Source organism: Canis lupus, chromosome 19, assembly GCF_048164855.1.
Source record: "Canis lupus baileyi chromosome 19, mCanLup2.hap1, whole genome shotgun sequence".
Lineage (NCBI taxonomy): Eukaryota > Metazoa > Chordata > Mammalia > Carnivora > Canidae > Canis > Canis lupus.
This window is the reverse complement of record NC_132856.1, coordinates 14,742,589-14,769,472: the sequence shown is the minus strand read 5'-3', so window position 1 is coordinate 14,769,472 and position 26,884 is coordinate 14,742,589. Positions and strand designations below refer to the sequence as shown.

The 26,884-nt window shown below is 38.8% G+C and overlaps 1 protein-coding gene across 2 annotated transcripts in view; it reads right to left on the bottom strand.

Moving 5' to 3' along the window:
- The window catches only part of SUMF1 (sulfatase modifying factor 1), a 90,552-nt gene that overhangs the window by 5,222 nt on the left and 58,446 nt on the right, over window positions 1-26,884 (bottom strand). For both annotated transcript variants that reach the window (XM_072785312.1, XM_072785313.1), the window contains one exon: window positions 5,415-5,474. In XM_072785312.1, coding sequence (XP_072641413.1) covers window positions 5,415-5,474 — 60 coding nt within the window. The remainder of the gene's footprint in view (window positions 1-5,414; window positions 5,475-26,884) is intronic.

Genomic DNA, 26,884 nt, shown 5'->3' with positions numbered 1-26,884 from the left:
AACTTATTTCCTCTTCTCCTTATAATTTTCTTAACATCTTCTTTTCTCTAGCTCACTTTAAGAATACAGGAGCTAAAACATACAAAATATGTATTAATCAGCTGCTTATGTTATTGACAAAGCTTCTGGTCAACAGGAGGTTATCAGTAAAGTTTTGGAGGAGTTAAAAGCTTTATGTGGATTTTTTTATTGCATGGGGGGGGGTGCTCTTAACTGCTGTGTTGTCCAAGGGCCAACTGTACGTTTGCTACATACATGCAGAAGTTACTTGCTATATGAATGACAAAGATGAGTAATATCCCTAGTAACTAGGGTATGGGACCAAGGTCTTTGTTGGATGTCATATTTCTACATGCAACTTATCTCTCAAATTATATAAAAAATGATTTTAAAATAAGATGCTGCTCATATGGCACAAAATTCAGGCTGTAACAACTCTGATAAACTGTGCCCAACCTGAACACTGTGTTCAGAAGGATTGTGAGGCTATGATGTAAGACAGTAGCAAAGAGATCCATAATGTCTAAGACTTTTGCCATAGCCATATTTGAAGACCCTGGCACACAGAAAATAATCCCATTTGGAGTAGGAATGAAAGTGCACCAATAAATGTGGGTAAAACACTCTCAACAGTTTACTTAGGAAGCAGAATGAATGGTTTTTACTGTCATTTTTATATTTATTATTTATTTTCTAACTTTTATGCAATGAATTTTTTTTTGGTAAAAGAATAAAATCTTAAAATCAGTGACAACAAAAACAGCTAGTCCTTTATCAGTTCACAGCAGTCCCTAAAATCTTCGGTTAATTCAAATGACTGCGTAGAACTAAACACTAAAAAGCAAGTCTCACCATAAGTTAAAGGTTGAAAGGTCAAGACCACAATAAGGGAGTCAGTTCACATCATCATTCCATTTCAAATGAAGTCATTCACTCAGCAAACATTTATTAATAAGTAGTTCATTTTAAATTCTGATAATGGAGGGACTAATAGAGCACATAATTAAAGAAGAAAATGGCCTGATTTTAAGTGTCCTCATTGCTTTTTTCTTTTTTTCCAGCTCTACATTTAGCACCAAAAATGGTTATTAATGATGTTAGGTCTTTGAGTGACCGAAATATGGGTCAGTTTACTAATTAAGAACAGAGGTAGTGAGAAGGACCCACTTTAGCCTTTTTTCATCAAAATGGATAATTACTGTGTGAAACTGATCTCAATATCTACACTCAGAATGTGATCCTGTACTCAGAACAATCCATTTAAGATAATGACTTACCGGCCTTGGGGCTCTGAAGTCAAGGGGGACAGCAATGCGGTTTTTATGAGTAGAAGACTTTCAGGGATAAATGGAAGTTTTAAGGAAAGTGTAGCTCATTATGATAAAAATCATCATATAAAATCACACAGCAGACCCTAGTCTCTTGATTTCACACCCACTGCTCTTGCCATTGACACTAGATCAACTCCTTTCTTAGTAATCTTGGTGTAAAGTGGAAGGAGGGTAAGGATTTTCTACTCGTTATGGGTTGGGTTAAAGACTCCACAGGGATTAGTCTAACAACATTCAAGAACAACAGCTAGTATTTCTTGAGTACTTACTATATGAACTGTTCTAAGAAATTAACATGTATTAATTCATTTAATTTTCCCAATAATCCTCTGAGGTAGATATTATTAAGCATCTGCATTGTATACATAGGAAAAACTGGGCACAGAGGTGCTAATAGTGTGCCTAGGGTCACTTTCCATAAGCTGTAGATCCATGATTATAGCCTTTTCAAGTCCATTTAAGAGTCTGGGCCCTTAACTCAACACCATGTTGTCTCACAGTTTTTCTTTATTACTGAAGCTGTACTTTGGGTGGACTTTCAACAAGTTATGAATAATCATCAGAGCTTATGTTAGTCATGCAAACTAGCCCTAGTCCATGATCAAAAGTGAGTCACCTTCTAAGCAAGGTATTTTTTTCAAAATGAATTACAACATTTTTTTTTCTTTATATTGATTTCCTTTCTTTTACTGATCTTCACCTATGTCATAAGAATCATTTCAAGGATTCCAGCTCTCTAGTTAGTTCATTAGTTGGCTCCTTATTCAAAAGGGAAAGGGGGAAAACAATCTAATCATAATAAACATGATGGTTAGCAATGATGGTACCAGTAGTATATACTGGATGCTGATATATTTCAGTCCATTCATTCCTCATAAGAACCTTATAGTAGTAGGTGCAATTACGGTGGGCATTTTACAAATGTAAAAACTAAGGCTTAGAAAGGTTAAGTAAGAAAGGTAACAGACTAGCAAGGAGCAGTTATAGAATTCCAACCCGGATCTAATTTCAGAGTCCACAACTCAATAATTTAATTATAGCTGCCACTCTTAATCTAGTGAAAAGGATAAGTGCTCTGAAAATAACTCATAGCCAACACTGTTGTTTTCCTGATATCACTGAAATACCAAACTGATGTTAAATGTCTATATCATCTACAATTAACTTGACCAAAATCCTGGAGCTAAATGGCTTTTTTACTGGAAAATCCTATCGATCCTACTCTGTCTTATTACTCTGCTATTCTCTCTTCTGGAATAATCTCTTCATCACTCTGAACATGACTAAATTAAAACTTATCTTTCAAGTAGATTAAGAAAAGCTAAAGATGTGTAATATATGCTTTAATGAACCCGTAAAATTTTAAAACAAAGAGTTTTAGCTAATAAGCCAAAGGACAGAAAATGGAGTGATTAAAAACGCTTAACTGAAAGAAGTCAAAGAGAGAAAAGGAAACAAAGAACAGATGAGACAAAAAAGACTACAAATATCAACATGGCAAATTTTAACTCAGCCATATCAATAACCATATTAAATGTAAATGATACAAACAGCCAATGAAAAGGTAGAGATTATGCCAATAAATTTAACAACTCAGTTGAAATGGACAAATTCACTGAAGGACACAAACTCCAGAGCTTAATCAAGAAGAAAGAGATAATCTGCATAACCCTGCTGTGTTAACTAAATTAAATTTATGGATACAACTCTACTCCTAAATGGTCTCTTTGGTGGAATTCTATCAAGTATTTAAGGAAGAAGTACTGCTAATTCTACATGAACTGTTCCAGAAAATTCAAGATGAGGGAATATTTCTCAATTCAATGTATAAACCCAGCAATATAATGATACCAAAACCAGACAAGAAAGCAACAGACTAATACCCATCATGAGCATATATACAAAAATGCTCAATATTTTAACAGATTGAGTCCAAAACATATAAAAAAAGATAATACATCATAACTAAGCAAGCACAGTATAGGAAGGCAAAGATGGTTTAACATTTGAAAACTGAAAATCTATGAGCATAATTTACCATATTAACAGACTGAAAAAGAAAAACCATACAAATATCTCAATAGCTATAGTAAAGGCTTCCAGCAAAATTTACATCCATTTCCAAAAAAACCTCTCAAAATGCTAGGAATAAAAGGAAACCTTTAGGCTTAAAAAGAATTATCTCCAAAAACTCTACAGCTCATATACCTAATTTTGAAAAGTTGAATGTTTAATCCTTTACAATCAAAAATGAGGTAAGAAATATTTGTTCTTAACCACTCATATTCAATACTATATTGTAGGTTCTAGCCAATGCTATAGAGCAAGAAACTAAAAAAGATTTTAAAAGAATTGTCTATATTCACAGATGATATAACCACCAATGTAGAAAAAACAAAAGAATTTACAAAAACAGTACTAGTACAGCTGACTTTATGAAGGCTGCAGAGCACGAGATAAACCAATTATACCATGTAAACATATTTATTAAAAACATATATTAGGTTAAAAGATATTTTAAAAGAATAAGCTGGGAAGCTTATGAAAACATTTAAAATAAGCAAAAAATATGAAATGTTACATAAACACATCCATATGCATGGCAATGGAATACTTTTAGTGTTCATACTTAAAATGTTTTTTTACAAGCATCACTTTCCCTATTTTCTTGAGGAAAAATCTTCTGGTCCTCAAATCTTATGGAGTTAAATGGATTCTCCATTTTTAAAAGTATCCTATGTCAGAAACAACTAATGGTAAATTAAGGTTTGAGATACTATTCTGCAAAGAGAAATTCACCTGTTTTTCATGGAAATCTGTTTCCCCAACAAGAGGATTCAGATACATTTGTAGTAATAGCTTGAATGAAAGAAAAAATTGGAGACTAAAGACTGATATGTACGTAAACATTTAAAAGTACTGGGATGACCTAGGGCAATGCTTTTATTTTCAAATTAAAATCAGTATGGTAAGGATATATTTGCCTACATCTTGTCATAAACATAGGTGTAAAGCATTAAGTAAACTCAATTATGAACTTCCACCTAAATAACTGGAATAAAATTTTTAAGAAATACAGAGGACACACGCACATACACATAATCTACAGAGATTCTCTTTACACCAACCAGTGGTTTCCAAACTTTGCAGTATGTTTTCATCCCCTTGAGACCTTTAAAATCCTATGCCCAGGTCATACTCTAGAGAAATCAAATTGAGGTGAGGGGGGAACAGGTACCTTCCGTCTTTTTTATAGATCTCAAATAATTCCAATGTGCAATAAAGTTTGAGAATCACTGTTTTAAGGTAAAATTTGATACTACACCCATTGTGAAATAAGTCACTTAATTTGGAGCCCTTATGGGTTGTTTTAAGTCTCTAAGTGCCTGGACTAACTGAATTACCATGGAAAACTTCTTGTAATAACCATCTGCAAAATGCCATCTTTGCATAGGGATAGAAAGAAGCTGAAGTGTTGGAGATACTAAAAATATACGATTTAAAGAAAAAAGGAAGAGGTGGTATTCAATCTCCAAACTCTTCAAAAATTTTACTCATGAAACACTAACTCACAATGATTACCTAAGAACAACCAATTCTGACACTGAAATCATAGCCCAAAGAGCAGAAACACTCTGAGACTGATGCTTATTTCACAAAGCATATACTTTGTATGTGAACATTTGTGATGTTTCCATTCCAGTACACCACAATCCACCCTCCATTTCCAGCTTTCACCTTAATCTCAACAGAGAATCTAGAAATCTCAAATAAATTAAGGGTCTACTTCCAGAACAGACATGCTGGAAATAGTATATAGCCCACTCTGGTTCTTGGGACAATAAAGGTCTCTCAAAGGGTCAAGATTCAACAGATGGAATTTGGTTGACAATAGATCATTCACAATCTCTGCTTCTTTTTTCCCATGCCTGTGTCCAAATCTGAAATGGTTATTCTTTTTGGCTTTGATGAGGATAGGTACATATGAGCAGAAGTGGATGGGACATTTTAGGGCTAATGTTTATAGTGGATCTATTAACCTGCTGTTAGTACACCAATACAGAGTTTAATGACTTGACTTACCTTATGGCACATGTAGGATCCACCTTTCTTCACTCGGTCTTTCCCAGAAGGGGGGCCTTTCTGCAGATGAAGAGAACTCATTAGTCCAGAAAGCACAGATATTTCTCATAGACTGGCAGAGAGTCCAAACAGTCATTTTAGTCCAACCAGCTCTTTCATGGCTGCCTCAAGTCTCCACATGCTTTTCTGCCCCTGGGCCTTGAACCTGCACTCATGAACCCTAAATGCCCACCTCTCTAAATCCTATCTACCCTCTAAGGTCCAGCTCAGGTTCCCACTTTGGTGAAATCTTTGTGACTACAGCAAGCAATCCCCCTTCTAAATCCTGATAATAGCATTTCTAGATGACTAATAAGCTGCTTGGCAGCATCTATCACCTTCTCATGCTGATATGCAAATTTATCCTGCATAACAACTGGCTTGTTTAAGTAGACTAGCTAGCCTTTTTGTAATCCTACTATGCGACGCCTAATAAACCCTTTGCTGACTGAAGGATTCTGCTTTTCATTTAAAAAAAAAAATTAGGTCAGGTTTTTGAGGTATACATACAGTAAACCGTAACCTTTTTAATCCTTTTTAAATGCACATGTCTGATGAGTTTTGACAAATGTATAGGCATGTAACCACTATCATAATCAAGATACAGAACATAGTTTATCTTTTTCAAAATGATTTATGTAGTGCTACTATGAACAAGCATGGATGCAAATATTAATCCATTTAATCTCCATAACTTCTTCTTCTTTTTTTTTTTTTTTTTAAAAGGATTTCATTCTTAAGCAATCTCTACATCCAGCATGGGGCCCAAACTCACAACCCTGAGATGGAGAGTCACATGCTATACCAACTGAGCCAGCCAGACACACCTGTCCATAAGAACTTCTAGGTAAATTAATAAGCAAATAGCAGAACAAGGATTCATACCCAGGCAGCCTGGCTCCAGTCCATTATGCTCCCTGTTTAGAGACTAGGAATGTAGGAAATTGGGCAATGCCTACAAGGAGGCCAGAAGAAATAATGGCTACCACTGCAATGAAAACCAAAGCCTGAAACAGCAAGACTTTTTTTCTAAGGAGAGCTTCGGATAAAAGTACACTGGAAATGAACATCTTAAAACTTTAGTTGCCTCAAAACACATGAGTCATGCAAAAAACATCTTAGAGGTACCAATAACCTCCTACAAACCAGAACCACATATGGAAAGTTTGGGGGCTTCAAGGATTTTCTTTCTTTCTTTTTTTTTTTTTTTTTTTTGCTTTTCCTTTGTTATACAAAAAGTCAATTAATCATACAGCTGCCTGCTTTTTGTCTACTGAAAACGAGACAAGGTTGAACAATACCGCCTATCTTAGTTTTCCTTTTTCTTGTCAAGTACCTAGAGTCAAGGGCTCAGACATAAGTGGCAGAAGTTAAAAGAACCATGTTTTCTCCAAGCCTGACTAACATACTGACCTGCAAATGTCAACTATGCGGGCAGAAGTTCAGGTTTTCTAAGCACTTCCAGGTACTTAGAAAGGGTCATAGACCACGCTGCTGGCTTTTCTTCATTTCACTGCAGAGCCACAGTATTGCCATGGCCTTAAGTGCTCCGTGCTGCACTAATAAACTTTCAGTGGTTATAAATGGGCAAACTATACCTGTGAAAATAATGACTGCCAGCACAGCCTGCTTCTCAGGCATGTCTGGAATCTGTCAGACATTACATCAGAATCTGCTGGGGGTGTTTATTATTCTATAGAAGTCTGAAGCTGAAAGGAACACATTTCTATCTGTGGCGCTACCCTACATAATGGCCACTCTCCCCTACATTAAATTTCTTGCTTGGGAATTCTTGCAGTACACTGCTTCACACCAATGTGTGTGGCTTTCTGAATGTTGTTACAGTGCACCAAATGACAGCTTAAATTCTGACCACGTATCTGGTATCATGCAAGACTAAATTCTTTTGTCAAGTTACATCTAAGAACATGAAGTAGCTGATGTGCCAATAAGGAGTGAGAACACAATCATTCCCTTTCATCACTGTCTCCAATGAACTAAGGCTGCAGTGAATAAATATGACACTCAGTAAAGTGACACAAACACTAATGAGAGTCGTCATGTACTGACACAACCACAGTAGTTAATACTGTCCTTGATTTAGGTGACTGCTCAGATGATTCTTATAAATACAACTATTTTTTGCCATAAAACATGACAAAGGATGAGCTACAGCTGTTTGAAATGTTTACCACTTTGCAAACACAAATAAACCAACCCCTACCCTGCTGAAACACAGAAAAATTACTAGGAGCATGTATCAATTTTAATAGGGTCCCCCCAAAATTCACATTCACGTAAAGCCTCAGAATGTGAACTTATATAGAAATAGGGACTTTGAAGATTTGTAATTTTTGTAATTTGTTAAGATGAGGTCATACAGTATTATGGTGAGCCCTAAATGCAATGGCTGGTGTCCCTATAACAGGAGAAGAGGACACAGAGAGACACCCACGGAGGCCATGTGAAAATGGAGGCAGAGAGCCTGGCATGATGCAGCTACAAGCGGGGGATCCCCAGGACCTGCCAGAAGCTAGGAAAAGTCAAGGAAGGATTCGCCCCTAAAGACTCCAGCGGAAGGACAGCCTTGCCAGAACCTTGATTCCAGAATTGTGAGAATAAAAGAACAAATGTCTGTTGTTTCAACAAACAAGTCTGTGGTGATTTGCTGTGGCAGCACTCGGAAACACTAATACAGAAGGGAAATGTCCTCATTTCTATTTGTCAAAGAAAGGATCAATACATCAAAATTAAAATTGTCTCTCATGATCAAGTTTGTTAGTGCAGGTTAAAACCACTTAGGAAGCTACCAGTGGTGGTGCCGAATGCCTCATCTTTCTGCCTATTGTGCTCACAAGAACAGAGGCTGCAGTGTTCCACACCTCTACCACCTGTATTAAGAATCTAAGTAAAAAGCCACAGTGAGCACAAGGACTCCACCCAGAAACAGACAAGGACCCAGGTGAATGTTATCTCTGAAGGTACTACTACCCATAGCTGCTCCACTCCCAGATACCAAAATATTAATGTCTCTAATGCTTGGATGATTGCAAGGAACAGCAAAAACAAAACAAAACAAAACAAAACAAAAAAACCCTGCAAGCTTCTAAATGTCTGCCCCAATAATCTCAAAAGGCCACGATGCAGCTAAAGTTCTCGGGAAAAGCAATAAAGAAGCAATGCTCTGAGTATTTGTGCAGAGAAAGATACCCTCATTTAAAACACCTGGGAAGGCATAAAAGTCTTAAACAATGAAAAACCCACAGAAGATACCAGAGAACCCTTAACAATAAGACTGGTTTGTTGAATGAGAAATAACCTTGCAGGAAGGAGGGTGGCCAACCTGCTCAAAGCTGCCAGGGTGTATTTCATAGGAGCATGAACAATGGCATTTTTGTGTCATCAAGAGAGACACTACCCTTCCCCTCCTTTGCATACCCAACACGATGACAAGGAAAGCAACAGAAAGGACAGAGAATTTGACAATTTTTCATCAAGTTTTTGACTCTGCTGAGTAAAGAAAAGTTGTCAGAGTCAAAAAAGCACCACTACTAACAGGGAATCAAGCATTTGGTTCTCATTTATAACTATTTCTTTTCTGAAATTTTCCATCTTTTTTCATTTGTTTCAAACATGTTCATAATTGTTCACTGGACAATCTTTATCAAGACTGCATTAAAACCTTTGTTGGACAATTCTAACATCTCTGTCATCTCAGTGTTAGCATCCATTGTTTCATTTTGTTTGGTAATTTCCAGGTTCTTGGTATGGTAAGTGATGATTCAATTGAAATCTGAAAACATTAATATGTTACAGGACTCTGGATCTCATTTAACCATCCTGTTTTGGCTGGCTTTCTGTGACCCTAGCTGGCAGGGGAAGGGAGGGAGCCATCCTCTTACCATCAGGTGAAAGTAGAAATCCAGGTTCCCCACTCAGCTTCCACTAACACCTCAGGAGGGGCTCTTGTTATTTGCTGCTGCATGGAGGTGAGAGCTTTGGCTTCCCACACAGTCTCCACTCACACCACAGTGAGGGTGCTGTCATTGCTGCTTGGCAATGATGAAAGGCCTGGCTCCCTACCTTACCTTCTCTAATACCACCCCAGTAGGGGTGTTACGGCATCTCAAACACAGCCTCATGAGGGTGCAAACCTAGGTTTCCCACCTGGCTTTTGCAAGCTTGGATGAGGACACACTTTTTCTGTAGTGTTTGGATGAAGCAGAGTGGTTACCAAAAGCTTTCTGTACAGCTAGACTAGCCCCTCCTATTTGTTCCTTTAGCTTGAGAGGGTAGGCTTTTCTTGGGACTTTGTATCTGTTAGCATTTGTAGGTTGGTGGCTTCTTCAGCTCCAAGTCTGGGATATATGGGTCAATAAGAAAATCCATGTAACTCACCATCATTTCATTCCTAAGGTCCCAAGGTCTGTAGTTACTCTTCCATCTTTTCACCTTTCTTACAGTTCTTTTATATGTAGTATGCTGAGTTTTAACCATATTCAGCGGGAGGAACAGGGAAAATGTATATCTACTCCACTTTCCCAGAACCAAAAAACCTCATCTTCATTTTTCAAGATTTTTTTTAAATTTTTATTTATTTATGATAGTCACACAGAGAGAGAGAGAGGCAGAGACACAGGCAGAGGGAGAAGCAGGCTCCATGCACCGGGAGCCCGACGTGGGACTCGATCCCGGGTCTCCAGGATTGCGCCCTGGGCCAAAGGCAGGTGCCAAACCGCGGTGCCACCCAGGGATCCCCTCATCTTCATTTTTAATTTTTTTTTATCTTCATTTTAAAAGCGCAGTTTTGTTGGACATAGAATTCTTAGTTGATGGTTATTTTCAGCACTTTGAATATATCAGTCCACCTTCTTCTGGCTTCCATTGTTTCTGATGAGAAATCAGGCATTAATTGTATCATTGTTGCCTGTATGTGATAAGGTGTTTTTCTCTTGTTCCTTTCAAGATGTTCTGTTTTTTAGTTGTGTGACTATGAATTATTTAGGTATATTATTCTTTGTGTCTATCATAATTGAAGTTATTTGAACTTTTTGGATCTCTGTAGATAATTTTCATCAAATTTGGTATTTAAATAATTTCTTCAAAAATGTTTTGTCCCTTGGGGTGCCTGGGTGACTCAGTTGGTTAAGTGTCCAACTTTTTTTTTTAAACTGTGTTGTGTGTGTATATGTTTTTAAAGATTTATTTATCTATTCATGAGAGACACACAGAAAGAGAGGCAGAGACCTAGGTAGAGGGAGAAGCAGGCTCCATGCAGGGAGCCCAATGTAGAGCTCAATCCAGGGACTCTAGGATCAAGCCCTAAGCTGAAGGCAGATGCCCAACCGCTGAGCCACCCAGGCATCGTGTGTATGTGTGTGTGTGTGTGTGTGTGTGTGTGTGTGTGTGTGTTTACAGATTTTATTTATTTATAAATAAATAAATTTCTCTCAAATTTTATTTGAGAGAAAGATAGCAAGAGAAAGTGTGAGCAGGGAAGAGAGTAAAGCAGGCTCCCTGCTTAGCAGGGAGCCTGATGCGGAGCTCAATCCCAGGACCCTGGGATCATGACCTGAGCCAAAGGCAGACACTTAACTAACTGAGCCATCCAAGCACCTCTAAGTATCCAACTTTTGATCTCAGCTCAGGTCTTGCTCTCAGGGTCATGAGTTCAAGACCCATACTGGGATCCGTGCTGGGCATGGCCAACTTAAACAACAAAAAAAAAGTTTTGTCCTTCTTTCTTCCTCCTCTCCATCTAGGAATCCTATTATACAGGTGTTAGAATTATGTTGGAACACAGTGCTCTATTAATTTGTCTCCAGTCTTTCTCCCCTCCCCCTCCTTCTTTGGCTTGGAAAATTTCTCTTGATTTATCTTCAAGTTCACTGATTCCTTCCTCTATTTATAATCTGCTGCAGAATTACTCTAGGAAAATCTTAGCTTAGTTATTGTATTTTTCACTTTTAGAAATTTCACTTGACTCTTTCTTAACATTTTCATTTGTCTATTGTGATTCCTTGTTGATGCACATCACATTCCCTACTATATCTTTGAATATATTTTCCTTTAATTCTTTAAATATAATAGCTGCTTTGAAGTCTTTGTTAAGTCCAACATGTGGGCCTATTCAGGGTCAGTTTCTACTTAACTAATTGTTTTCCTTAGTATGGGTCACACTTTATTGTTAATTTGCATGTTTATTACTTTTTAGGTGAAAAGTAGATATTTAGATTATTTCCTCATGTATGCACATGTGCTAGTTGCTCCATATCTGATTGAACCACGACTGGCAAGTGTTAATAGTTGCTAAAGCTGAGTTACTGGTACATACTCTCTACTCTTACTTATTATAATCTCCGTAACAAAATCCTAAAAACATAACATATATTCATATATGCTAATGTATGCACAGACTCCCTTTATAAAGACAGTCATTAAAGAACTATTAATGTTTCCTGAGGAGGAAAGAAGGGCTTGGTACACAAGGATAAAAGCTGTGGACCTTCTGAAATTCACATTCACAAACTACTTATTCATTTTTTAATGAAAAAAGAAAAAGAAACATTTAGTACAACAAAAATTAAAATGATCTGGCATGTATTGGTTCTGTTTCACTGACACTCAGAGATAACACTGTTTATTAAAGCCTAAAAACACCTTTTACTTTGCATTCACCATCTCCTCATTAAAATCCATTTTTACTTCTAAATAGCACAATATATTTTTCAAAGCAGGAAATAAGTTATTTAGCCTCTGAAAAAGGCTTAACCACCTATTCACAGACTTCCCTTTTTACAACCATCATCCTTTCAGGAACCAAATGAGTGAGGTACCACTCCAATGGTATTCAGATACTAGCTATTAGCCTTTCAATTATTGTCAGAGTTTGGGCAGGTTTGGAAAGACTTCAGTTTAAGAAGATGTGATTATACACACACACACACAGTGGAATATTACTCAGCCATCAGAAAGGATGAATATTTACCATATACATAAACGTGGATGGAACTGGAGGGTATCGTGCTGAGTGAAATGAGTTTCTCATGTCCCCTGAAATGACACTAGATTCTTTTTGCCTAATATGCAGTCCCCACTATCCATTAAACTTCTAGTTATCTTGCAAGATCCACCAAGATCCATCCAGCATGAGCTCTACAGTCAGACTACCTGCCTGGGTCTAAGTCACAGCTCTGACATTGACAGTGAGATTAGTCTAGGTCCAGTTAGGCAACCCATCTACATTCCAGGTCCTTCCCCAGGAAAATGGAGATGATAGAAATGATAATAGTATCTATTTCATTGGACTGAGTGGGGATTACATAAGATAAGGCATATAAATCCCTTAGTAAGTAGTAAACAGTTGCTGTTACTATTATATAGTATTAGTTCATGACTAACTCAGGTTTCCCAAAGCTACCCATAAACTTTATAATCCAAGTGGTTGTAATTTCTAAAATTCCAAAATCAAAGAAATCACTTGACCCATCTTTTCAAAGGCCAAACCTCCAAAGGGAGTCCAAGTTCTAATAAAATAGCTGACATGTTAATCAACCTGTAGAAGGAAGACAGACTATCGTACTTTACAATGAAATTCACATAGCTCATCACTTCATGCAGAAGTTGTCACCACAGCATCAAAATTAGCAGAACGTGAACATTTTCAATGGTAAAACCAGTATACAAAAACACTCTAGGAGCCACAGAAAGAGTGGAGTGAACTTCACCTCAAGAAGCTTTTAAAAGCTTTTAAAAAACATGATTTGCCCCTGCTTACTTTCTCTCCCCTTGCCTGGTCCAAATGATACTAAAAATACCTGAGGGGAAAACTGAAATTCATCACTTTCAATTTGACAATGGCAGCTAACCTGTATTTAATATCATTTCTGAGAAGACCCAGCAATCCTGTACATATTTTAAAATGCTTTATATACTGTTTTCATCTGCAGATTAAATCCTGCTTCAAACCAACTAATGACAATTTTGAAAAAGTAATGGACATCCAGTAAAGGAATGAATCAGAAAAGGTCATATATATCTGCTCCTCACTGAGTCTCCTCATTTCATCACACTCACCCCATGTGCTCAAGCTAGTATCTTCAGGAATAATTGTAGATTCCTAGCTGTCCCTAACCCCCATCCCCAGTGGATCTGATTAGCTCAATCTCTGAAGAAGGTCTCTAATTGATAGCAGTTATCATCTCCATGGTCCAAACCATGGACCATGGCCACTACCATGGCCTCCTAAAGGGTCTTGCAGTTTCCTATGTGGTACCTAGTACCTAGTTGGAGCACAGTAATATTGGTAGAAGAGATAAAAGACTATGTCACAATGAAAGGAACCGGACCCCTCCCCCCAAAAGGAGTATGTACTTTATGATCCCATTCATCTAAGACTCTAAAAACTACAAACTAATATACTGTAACAGAAAGCAGATAATTGCTTGGGTATGGGAGGCAGAGAGGGGCAGCATGAAGGGATTATGGGGGATACAAGGAAACTTTTGGGTGATGGATATGTTCACTATCTAGATGGTGGTGCTTTCATGGATGTGTGTCTGTGTATTTTTTGTGTGTGTATATTTTTTGATCTCTGTGTGTGTGTGTATATATATACACACATACACACTGAGATATAAACTTATCAACTGGTACACTTTAGTTTTGTGCAATTTATGCCAATTATACTATAGTAATGCTCTTCTTTAAAAATAAAAACAAACAAAATAGTATTTTTAATAAAATATAAAGTGTGACACTTATTCAAATAATCCAGGGGAGGAGAGGAGCAAGGATTAGTGGGTGGAAACACAGATGAAACAATATTGTACATGAGTTGATGATTATGAAAACTAGGTAGGCAGGACATATGGGGGTATAATGTATTCTCTTAACTTCTGCATATTTGAAATTTTCTATAATAATTTTTAAGTTAAAGGAAAGAAAATCGTAAACCAGGATAAACTAGAAGAAGAAAAATACTACATCTTCCAGAGCCCCAGACAGATGGGAGTCCCAGACTTCCTCAGAAGTCTGAGTGCAGGGGAAAATGGAGTTCAAATGGGCAGATTTTATTCTCCACTCTATAACCCTGAGAAGTGGGCATGTTCCTTTGAGAGCTAAGTTCTCTTTTCCCTGGTTGGCTGAAAGCTAAGACTCTCTTGCACACTTGATTTCCAGTTGAGCCTTCAAGCTGTCAGATCACACAGGCTCCCAGAGATAGGGTTCCAGCAGCCTGAAGTTTAGGATAAAAGACAAATCACCCAGTTGCCCATCCACAGTACCTCCTGCATGCTGAAGGAGCACCTGGATAAATAAGAAGTGCTGCTTCAACACGCATCTCAGAAACACACAAAGAGGAGCGACATTTTTATCTACTTTTTCTTCAAGCCTCCGCTCATGTATCTTCTAAAAGGCATCTCAGTCACCTCAACCAGTTTTTAAAGAAAGGAACTCTCGGCCACTGTTTGCTAACTCGCAATCTCATTTGAGCCTCACCAGAACCTTAGGAAGCAGCAAGTGTCATTATCCCCATTTTAAACATGAGAAATACTGAAATTCAGAGAGATGAAATAAGTGGAGTGCCCAAGGTCCCACAGCTAGCAAGTGACGGGGCCAGGAGTGGGGGTCCACTCACTTCTCTGCCTGTCCAGCTTGACTGTCTTCCAAGCTCAGCAGCAACTCCGCCAGAAATGCATATATAAAGAAAAGTCAAATCCCAATAACTCACTCTTTTTATCCAATGCCAAACATGTCAAAGGATTTTAAGAGTAAGTAGATGACCATTACTTCAAATAAAGCTTTTTCAGTTAGGTATAATTTCTTTATGCCCTAGCACAAGGACCTATGAAGAAGGAACTGCAATTAGTTTTACACATTACATGAGAATAAAGTCATGATGCCCAAAGAAAGGTCAAAGAAAAAAACTAGGGATTAGATTGGATAGAACAGCACATTAAACACAAAACCAAATTAACAACCCCTATAGTATTTTGTCTGTAAAACCAGCATGCCCTGGGTGGTGATTATCCTGTTAGTGAAATGAATGAAAACAGCCATTTCTTCCATGCTGCTTGTTTCACCCACGCTAGCTTAAAATGGAAGAGAATTTTCAAAATTGTATTAAATTTGCTCACATTGTGGTGACTTCTCCATTTTCCAATAAAAAATGTCATTTCATGGCCCAAGGTCCACAGTAACAATTCTTGCTTCTTGCTTACTGGATATTTAAAACACTGATTCTAGTTATAGCAGCTACTAATAGCAACTAGTACTTACTGAGAACATATTCTAAGCAGGGATTGTTTTTAATGTTTGTAATCTTCAAAATGATCTTTTGATATAGGTTCCATTATTGGTAGGGCCACCAAATAATTTATTGTCCAATAAAGATACTTTGGGGAACTAAAGGGGAGAGCTATTAACAATTATGCCAGGCACAGCCAAAAACGAAAAATGTTTAGACACTCAATCATTAGCTTCATTTTACAAATCGAGACTTAAGGGACAGAAAGGTTAAGCAGCCTGTCCAAGGTCACGTATCTAGTAAGTCAAGGTTCAAGTCCAGGTCATCTGGCTGTAGGCTCATACTCAACCCCTGCCATGTGCCCTTCTGAGCTGGTACAGTATCGTGTTTTTTTAAATAAATCATTCCACAGTTCAGTTTGAAGCACACACATGAACCTCTCTGTATTTCACAAGTTCGTGGCAAAAAAAAAAAAAAAGACTAAAACCCAAGGAGAATGATGAGTCTAGAGTTCATATTTTTTTAAAAATAGGGGATCCCTGGGTGGCGCAGCAGGGGGATCCCTGGGTGGCGCAGCAGTTTGGCGCCTGCCTTTGGCCCAGGGCGCGGTCCTGGAGACCCGGGATCGAATCCCACGTCGGGCTCCCGGTGCATGGGGCCTGCTTCTCCCTCTGCCTGTGTCTCTGCCTCTCTTTCTCTCTCTCTGTGTGTGACTATCATAAGTAAATAAAAAAATTAAAAAAAAAAAAAAGAAATAAAGAAAGAAAGAAAGACATTCAATTGCTCTTGGATATGCAGCTGAAACATGTTCCTTCTTAGACGTTCTTCTCTTAATTACTTCTCTCAGCATATGACATCAGTTCATTTCGCTCAGGAACAAATCCACGTTTAAAGCAGCAACACCTACCACTTACACATGCACACTTAGACCAATACCACAGATGCCTTTGGTGGTTTCCCCAGCCCAGACCACACTGTGCTTGGGGGTCTTAACCTTATACCAGAAGGAACAGAAGCAACTGTTCCATTTCATAAGCCTGGTGTGTAAAGTCTGGGGTGGTTTTCAAAAACTTCCAAGGAAAAATCATGTCCCGGAAACAAGGTGATAAATAGGGAGTTCAACATTTTCCTTTCATTACTAAAAAAATGATAGGCACCATAAAAGGAACCACAATATTGGGTAGACACGTAGAAAGTGTTTTTGTGAAGATACAAGACCACTTGTGGACATGCTTTTTATGGCAACATGATACTGGCATGTTTCATTTCCCCTTTTCTTCAATCCCTCAGGACTACTGTCCTTTTACATTTACAGTTCTTCATGCATCTTCCCTCAGACAACTGCAAGGTTTGCTTCAATGCTCCATTTAGTGTCTCTGTCAGATGGCACTTCACCAGATGGGCTGAAAGATCATGCTCTCCCTCCACCCACCATCACTATCTCTCATCTTCTATATATCCCTTTCTGTGGTATAATAAAAAATAGACATTTGGTCTTTGTCCCTAGTTCCTGGCAAATGGTTCCTAAAACCCTTGGAATTTCCTAAGTGATGACTGTCTTTCTTTTGTAAGATAATGAGATGTTTCATTAGGGACAGGGGTTGGGTGTAGCTACCTTCAGGAGGGGGCCTGGTTGCCAGAAACACCAAGCCGTTAGAGGGGTTGGAACTTTCGGGCCCATCCTTGACCTCTAGGGAGGACACTGGGTTCCATTACCAATGGCCAATGATTTGATCAATCATCCTTAATTAAACATCCATAAAAACTTCTAGACAACAGGGTTCAAAGAGCTACCAAGTTGGTGATGTGCTGGGAATCTGGCAGGCCTAGAAAGGGCATGAAAGCTTTGTACCACTCCACCTCCACACCTTTCCCTAAGCATTTCTTCTATTTGGCTATTCCTACCTTGTACCCTTTATAATTAATCAGTAATCCTAAGTAAAGTAACTTCTTGAGTACTGTGAATTGGTCTAGGAAATTACCAAGCCTGAGGAGGAGGTCATGAGAACCCCCAAGTCTGTAGTCTGCTGGGCAGAAGTGTGGCTAGTGTGATGACCTCATTTGCAGCTGGCATCTGGAGTAAGAGCAGACTTGTGGGACTGGGCCTTTGGTCTGTAATGTCTGAGGCTAACTCTGGGGGCAGAGGGAAAAGCACTGGGTTTATGATGGATTATTTGCAGAAAGTACCAGTAAGAAAACTGCAGAGATCCCACAGGATGAGCCATGGCAAGAGGCATCACCAGGGAGCCACCATACAGGCAAAGAAGGCAGGAAAGCCAATCTGTGCTCTGTCACCTTATTCTTGGCCTGAGTGTCCTCACTTATGAAATGCAGGTTTTGCACTAGAAGCCCTACGAAGTCCTTTCTTCACCACTATTCAACACAGCCTGGGGGATATATCCCCAGACCCTTCCACCTTAAAGTTTCTCCATCCCAAATGACTTCACTTCCTCCAGGGATCCTTTCTACTAATTCTTGCCAAGATGAGAGGTAAGCAACACAAGCATCTTTCAGGTGCCTTGTGCAAGGACTTGAGCTTTTTTTTTTTAATTGTAGTGAAATACACATAACATAAAACATACCATTTCATTCATCTTTAAGTACAAGTTGATCTTTCAATCAACATGGGCTTGAACTGTACAGATCCACTCATATGCGGATTTTTTTCAAAAAAACACACTGTAGTCCTATAAATGTATTTTCTCTGGCTTATTAACATTGCCTTTTCTCTAGTTTATTTTATTGTAAAAATATAGTATACTGGGAAGCCCAGGTGGCTCAGCAGTTTAGTGCCACCTTCAGCCCAGGGCCTGATCCTGGAGACCTAGGATTGAGTCCCACATCAGGCTCCCTGCATGCAGCCTGCTTCTCCCTCTGCCTGTGTCTCTGCCTTTCTCTCTCTGTGTCTCTCATGAATAAATACATAAAACCTTTAAAAAAAATAATATATTATATATATATATATTTAGGGCTTCTAGTGCAAATATATATATATACATATATATATGTATATATATGTATAGCATACTATATATCACATAGAAAATGTGTGTTAATTGATTGGTTATGTTATCAGTAAGGCTTTCGGTCAATAGCAGGCCATCAATAGTTCCCTAATGGAGGACTCAAAAGTTATATGTGGATATTCGATTAGCTGGGTGGTCAGTGCCCCTAACCCTCGTGTTGTTTACTAACCCTCATGTTGTTTAAGTGTCAGCTACATACTGTTCAGTGGCATTAAGTACAAACTGTTGTGCAACCATCACTACCACCCAAATCCAGCACTCTTTTCATCTTGCAAAACTGAAACTCAACCCATTACACACCAAGACCCCATTATCCCTTGGCAACCATAAGGGCTAAATGCACAACCACCATTCTTTCTGTTTCTATGAATCTGACTGTCCTACGTACCTCATTTAAGCCAACTCATACAGTATTTATCTTTTTGTCACTGGCATATTTCGCTTAGCACAATGTCTTCAAGGTTCATCCATGTGATAGCCTGTGTCAGAATTTTCTTCCTTTTTATGGCCAAACAATATTTCATTGCTACATGTAAACACATGGTACATGTTTGTACCATATTTTCATTAACCATTCATCCATCAGTGGACACCTGGTTTGGTTCTACCTGTTGGCTATGGCAAATAATGCTATGAAAATGGGTGTACAAATATCTCTTCAAGACTCTGCTTTCAATTCTTTAGGAAATATATCCAAAAGTGGAACTGCTGGATCATATAATTCTATTTTCACTATTTTGAGGAAACCAATGCTGTTTTCCACAGCAAGTCCCAGGAATAGTTGGGAGCTGAGTTCCAATGTCTCCACCTCCTTATCATCACTTATTATTTTCTGTTTTTTAAATAGTAGCCATCCTGATAGGTGTGAGGTGGCCAAGGCCTCAACTATTAGAGCCACTCAATCCAACTTCCTGGCAGAAAGGAGAGAAAGTGGGAGAAAGAGGAAAGAGCAGCAAGGTACTAAGAAAATGGTTTATACTCTGACCTATCAATGGTGGGTATTTATGAGCTGCTGAGAGGCATGGACTACAATAATTATGAAAATAAATGGCAGATTTTAAAACCATTGTTAAAGACCATGAAATATCTAGGATGGAAACCAGTCAATGTAAATATGGAAGCAGCAACTATTAAGAGAAAGTAAGTAGCCCACTGAAACTCTGCAACAAAGAACTAACTTTTTCATCATCTGCTATATAGAATATGCAGCTGTTTTTTTTTTTAATTTCAGAAGGCATAATATGCTAATAGGACATTCATGGTCTATCTAATGGCTTAGTTCTAAAGTACACCTCATTCTAAACAATGCACAGTATCATCCTAAAGGAAAGTAACTTCTGGGTGAGCTACCTAAACCACCAACATCACAGGGTACAGACTATATCTGCTGAAAGGCTGGCTCCAGACCCAATTAACTTTCACCTCTCATAATGATCGTATAAAACTGTTCAGTCCTACTTGCAAAGTCAGATACAGCTCTAAGCACTGCTTGAAGTGAGAAAAATAAAGTGTAGCCTTCCTAAAGATTTCATTTATCACATTTTCTTACTCTCACAACCTTCTGTGTTCATCAATGACAACTCATTACTAAGTTATGAAGAGAGTATAAGCAATTATCTTTGCCAAATGGTATTTATAGATAAACATTATTTTCAAAGAATACTTAAAGACTTCCACAATTTTATTTTCAACCTTTAGAAAGTGGACAAGTGGTAAGAGCCCAATTCCATACATTCTGTTGCTTCATTAGAAGTAATGTGTGTTTCCTTTAGTGGGTAGAAACTAGAGACTGTCCACAGAAAGAAGTGTTATTTATAACTGCACACTACCAGATGGCTTACCTCCTTATCACTTCCCTATAAAGGTCCAGAACAAATGTCTTCCATGGATTTGACTTCAGAGTGAGGTATCAGTTCACAGCTTGCTAACTTGCTGTATTTAACTTGTCATTACACATGAAACATAGTGGTCATAATTAGATTCATCAAATACTTAATGCATATCAGCCACTACATTAAAATTTTTCTTTGCATTATCTTACTAAAACCTCTCAGTAACTACACCAGTGAAGAAGCGGAGTGAGAGTTTAAGTGACTTAATGTAGCAGGTTAAAGCTAGGAAACAAGGTCCAACTCCAAAAATGCATGCTTTTTAACATATTATATTTCTTCCATACATACAATTAAGTACATATGCATGTATATGTAATTAGATGAGTTTGCTTGATTCCTTAAATCTGTAAGCTCCATGAGGGCAAGGGAATTGTGTCTGTTGGATTCCGAGAACCCAGCACATGAGTCTGGCATTGAGTGGGCTGCCAATAAATTTTCCTGAATGAATAAAAGTATATACATATATAGAAATCACACATGTGGATATGTATATGCCTATATTATAAATGTGTCTACATATCCACATGAAGAAAAAATCCCAGAATAACCTGGCAAAAAAAGATGATTTAACTGTTCTATTTTTCTCTTCTCAATAACATGGTTTTATTTCCAGATCCTTAGGGAAAGAACAAATGAGTCACACTATGGCATAGGGAGTCATGAAAGGTAAGGCTATAGAAATGGAAAATGACACTATATTACTTTTACAATTAATTAACAAGTCAAATGGTAGGTAGAAAAGCTTATCTGCCAACTCAATAATTTTTAAAAATAATTTAGTGGAAATAACAGATTAGGAAGATAAGGATAAGAAGCTGATTTAAAATCTCAAGATAGAAGGAATGAGAGGCATAAGTCCCTGCCTCTCCCCTGCTTTTGGAAGAAGCCACTGCATGACACAGCAATTCACATCTCCTAAATTATCTTCCATATTTATAACACTTCCTGAAATTCCTGACTTAAAGTAGGCAATTTGTGATAAAATACTACAAGGAAGTAAGTAGCCTTTCGTGTTTTGTTTTTCAAATAACATCTGGAGCCTGGTAAACCTTGTACAAGTCTCAAGATCAGAAGACCTGGGATTTAATTTTGACTCTGAACATCAAATTCAAAATCTGGGACAAAGTCAACACCTCCCTCTCCTCCAAGAATTATCATAAGAAATGAGTCTAAGACCACATGCTTCCTTTTGCACAAGCAGGAATATTTTGAGGGTATGAAAAATACAGGGAGAGAGACTGTGAGAAAAAGCACTGTGAGGTTTTCAGGGGGGAGGGAAGCCCTATAAATGTAAAGAATAAGCACTTTGACTTGATTCCTCACAAAACCTCTGGGCAGCCTACGGTAAAAGCAGATGATCATACCTGGATGCTGAGTCTGAGGCCTATCTCTTCTTTTGGAACCCAAAACACACTTTACACTAATAATCTAGAAAGTTAATATGGGAAAGGGCTTGGGTGACTGTCTTCAAGTTGATGACCTCACTCCTTTTCCTAAACAAGTGGGAACAATTCCACCTCTTATTGAGAAGTGCCATGGGAAAATGGTTTATGGACTGCTGTGTATAAAAACTATAAAGATGAGAATTATTCTGTGTGCTGGGAAATACACATATGTTAAGTTAGCTTTTGTTGATTGCCAAGCATGATGAAATAGAGACCCTGACTGAAAATGTTAGGGGATAAGATACTGGGGAGAATATTGGGAGATGCATTATAAGACCACGAAGAAAACTGTCCAGGGGAGCCTAAGTATGCAGAAGACGGGATGGGAAGCCCATAGAGTGGAAGACAGGACACCATGCCTGGTTGAGAGGGTCTGGTCCTGGAGGCAGTGTCTAAGCTTCTGGCTGTCAATTCGTACCTTAGAGCACACCAAAATAGGCTGAAACCTCTGCAAATGACCCATTATGTAGGCCTACTTCCACCTAGAATTTTGTGAGTACCCCTCTGACCAGAAAAGTTGCTCAGACCTGGTCTTTCAGCTTTGGACCCAAATAAATAAGGAAGCCTCTGCAAGTCCTACTATACACGTCTCTTCTTGGCCCTTTCCAAATAAACAGAGATGCATGGAAAGAATAAACAACTTTTGAGAGGAAGCCAGAAACCTGGGCTTTGGTTCTGACGTCCCAAACATTAGTGGAGCAAAAACATTCTATTGCCATAGAAGTAAGGGATCATAATTGGGGATTTTGAAATTCAAATTCTCTGTAGGCAAGGGCTATGATGTATATGCCTTCCCCTAGCACACAGCACGTGTTCATTCAATGTTTAGTAAATAAAGGAAAGAAAAAAGAATTCAATCTGATCCAATGGAAAACAAGAGGAAATGCTGGGAAAGGATTTTTAAAAAAGAAATGTTCCAACTGAGAGGTACCTGGAAAACAATAAGTGGCTCTAGAGTAATGACTATGTGGTGGGCGAAGTGCTAACTGCTCTAATCTCTTTTTAATCCCCAGAAAAACCCAACGTCCTAAAATGTGGTTATTACTTTCACTTTGTAGATGAGGAAACAGAGTCCAAAGATGTCATCTTCCCACAAAGCCACCATGCCATCAAGTGGCAGACTAGGATGTGAACCAAGGGCTGATCATTTTTAAACTGTTGGTGGGAATGTGAACTGGTGCAGCCACTCTGGAAAACTGTGTGGAGGTTCCTCAAAGAGTTAAAAATAGACCTGCCCTATGACCCAGCAATTGCACTATTGGGGATTTACCCCAAAGATTCAGATGCAATGAAATGCCGGGACACCTGCACCCTGATGTTTATGGCAGCAATGGCCACGATAGCCAAACTGTGGAAGGAGCCTCGGTGTCCAACGAAAGATGAATGGATAAAGAAGATGTGGTTTATGTATACAATGGAATATTCCTCAGCCATTAGAAACGACAAATACCCACCATTTGCTTCAACATGGATGGAACTGGAGGGTATTATGCTGAGTGATGTAAGTCAGTCGGAGAAGGACAAACATTATATGTTCTCATTCATTTGGGGAATATAAATAATAGTGAAAGGGAAAATAAGGGAAGGGAGAAGAAATGTGTGGGAAATATCAGAAAGGGAGACAGAACGTAAAGACTGCTAACTCTGGGAAACGAACTAGGGGTGGTAGAAGGGGAAGAGGCCGGGGGGTGGGAGTGAATGGGTGACGGGCACTGGGGGTTATTCTGTATGTTAGTAAATTGAACACCAATAAAAAATTTAAAAAAAAAATAAAAAAAAATTAAATACAGCAAAAATAAATAAATAAATAAATAAATAAATAAATAAATAAATAAATAAATAAAAAATAAATAAACCAGTCCTCTTAACCACATTACTGCCAGCTGCTCCATCCATCATTGCCTACACTCTAAACCAGCACCAGATGCTGGGGCAGTGGCCCAAATTTATTGTGCCCTAGGAATCACTTGATACATCCCTAGCAAAATGTATAGATGAAGCAATAAGCCAGACAAGGGCAGGATGACTCACCTAAGGCCCCATGACATTTTCAAGTTAAACCTCAGATGGAAACCCAGGCTATCAACCTCTGCTTTCATCATCAACAATGGTTCTGCTATTCAGTGCAGCAGGAAGAACCTGACTGAGATGGCAAATAATCACATTAGCAAACTCTTCCCTCTTTCATTTAACACCTCTGTTATAACCTCAATCCATTATGTTGACCTTCTGCCTTCCCAATCTTAGAGGCCATGGCTTTCCCCTCCCAGGAGGGTCATACACTGTGAAAAAGATAGCTCATAAAAGCCCTTTTTTCGAGCATACCAAGCTAAGAAAGACAATTTACAAGTCACTCTCCAAGGCCCCTAACTGGTTATCTAATAGGAATCCTTTAAATGGCTCTCAAGCTCCCATAAGGATGGGAAAAATATATGTTAGCAAAACTAAAAAAAACAAGCATACACAAACACAGGCACACACATATGCACACACACACACACACACACCTCACTGTTTTTACCTTCACTCTGAGCATGGAGAAGGGTGAGTGCAGGGCATCTGCGGCTCAGGGTACCAGTGGGGGGTACTTACTTCAAGGAAACGAAAGCAATGAAAGAGAAGAGACAAAATCCCTTCTCTGCTTACCATGACTTCCTCAAAGGGCTGCACACTGTCCTTCCTATGTTTGGATGTCAAGGACCTAGCAAAGTGACTTCACCAACCACTGCCATCCATGCAAAATGGCACCTCCTCAGTGATGCCCTCACAGCTCCCACCAGCAGAGAATGGAGGCTTCCACTTCTAGCACATCAGCAACAATTCTTACCATAGGGCCCGCTGATTTATCTGATCACTACCCATCCTAAAGGCTTCTTAACCACCAGGCCTGTCTCAAGCATCTTTATATTCCCAAGATAGCCCCAGAACACAGTAAGTGCTCACTAAATGTGGACTAAGCCCCCCTTCACAGTGTACCAATGACAAAAGCACAGCTAAATCCATCTGCTGGAAGGGAAAGCTACTACCTTAAATGACAGTGCTGACAGTCACAATGATCTCCACAGCCTGTCTCCCATGGAAAACTGAACTGATGGAGAAAAATGAGAGACTCTGCACTAAGTATCAAAATGCAGCTGTAGACATAGAAAAAAATTCAAAAAAGTTTCCCTTCAAACTACTTTAAAGAAACTTACATAAAAAAATAGCTGTATGGCAACAATATCTGAAGAGACATAGCCTAATATCAATATATATATAGGGGGGAGAGGGGAAGTTTTACTTGGCTACAAGCTTACTAGTGGGCCAACAGTGAGGTGCTGCTCTTCCTGTTGCTGCCACACTGCTCATAATAAAAGTAGGAGGACTCTCAATGACACTGCTCTAGTACTAATAATGATTGAAACCGAAGCTGCCTCATACTTGCTATTGCAAATATCGCGCTGGGTGACACAAACATTCTCACCCTCCCTCATAAGTCTCTAAAGTAACAATCATCATCCCCACTTAAGAAAGAAGCAAACTGAGTCCCAGAGTAGTTAAGGGACTTGCCCAGCGTCTTACAACTGGTTAGCCAGAACCAAACCAACAACATTCAAACCCAGTTCCATTGGATTCCACTGGCTCACCTCTTAACTACTGACACAATTTGAGATCTGATGAGAGAGAATGATGAAAAAGGATAACCGCAGTATTATTAGCATGGGTCAAGGAACATCTAGAATACTGAGTATGATTGTGGGTGCTCATTTAGAAAAGGGACTTCCCTCCTCCCCCAACCCCAGTCATGTTATTTAGAGGAATGTAACCGGGGTTGCCTTGGATTGGAAACCAAGTAATTCAAGGTGCACCGGAAGGTTGGGGATACTTATCTAGAAAGAGAAAGATGAAGGGGCACAGGCTGTGACTATCTTCAGGTATCTGGAAAACTTTCACGTACAAGACAGAGAGAAGAAGTGTTCTGTGTTCTCACTAAGTGCAGAATGAGATGAAGCTTCAGGAGAGATTTGGTTGGCTAGAGGAACCTCCCTACAATGAGATCATCTGATAACAACAATCCAGGTGCAGGACCATAGCTGTCAGGGTATCAAAGAAGGGATTTCTGCAGAGGTAGAGGCTGGAGGTTTTCACTTCCCACCTTTAAGATCCACTGATCCTCCAAACTGAGGGAGGAGGCCATAATACATTTGAATGTCCTGCTCTATTTGCTCAGGAAGAGTCAATAGTAACATGAGGTTGTAAAGGTAATTTTATTGTAAAGTAGAAACAAACAGCATTTTTACGATCTTTGAAACAGCAACTAGAATTAGCATTCACTCTTTTCAAGCAAAAAGCAAGTGTTTAGATAATGTGTTTGAAGAAAATGTGTTTACGGGATCTAAACATCTCAGCCATATACATTCAAGCTTATTTCTATTTCTCAGTGGTTTAGTTGCTGTCGTTGGATGATCAACCTTGCTCAAGAACCATGGGAAAAGTGGCAGTGGATAAACATTAGCTTTTCCTCCAGACTGATTTCCACCTTCCACTTGGAAGAAAAAGATAAAATTCTTTTCCAAACACAGTCCTGAGATAGTGATATTTTGATCACCCTGCCTTCCTCTTGGCACATACTAAATACAATGTAAACCATAGGGCAGCCCAGGTGGCTCAGCGGTTTAGCGCCGCCTTCAGCCCAGGGCCTGATCCAGGAGACCTGGGATCGAGTCCCACATCAGGCTCTCTGCATGGAGCCTGCTTCTCCCTCTGCCTGTGTCTCTGCCTCTGTCTCTCTCTCTCTCTCTGTGTGTGTCTCCCATGAATAAATAAATAAAATGTTAAAAAA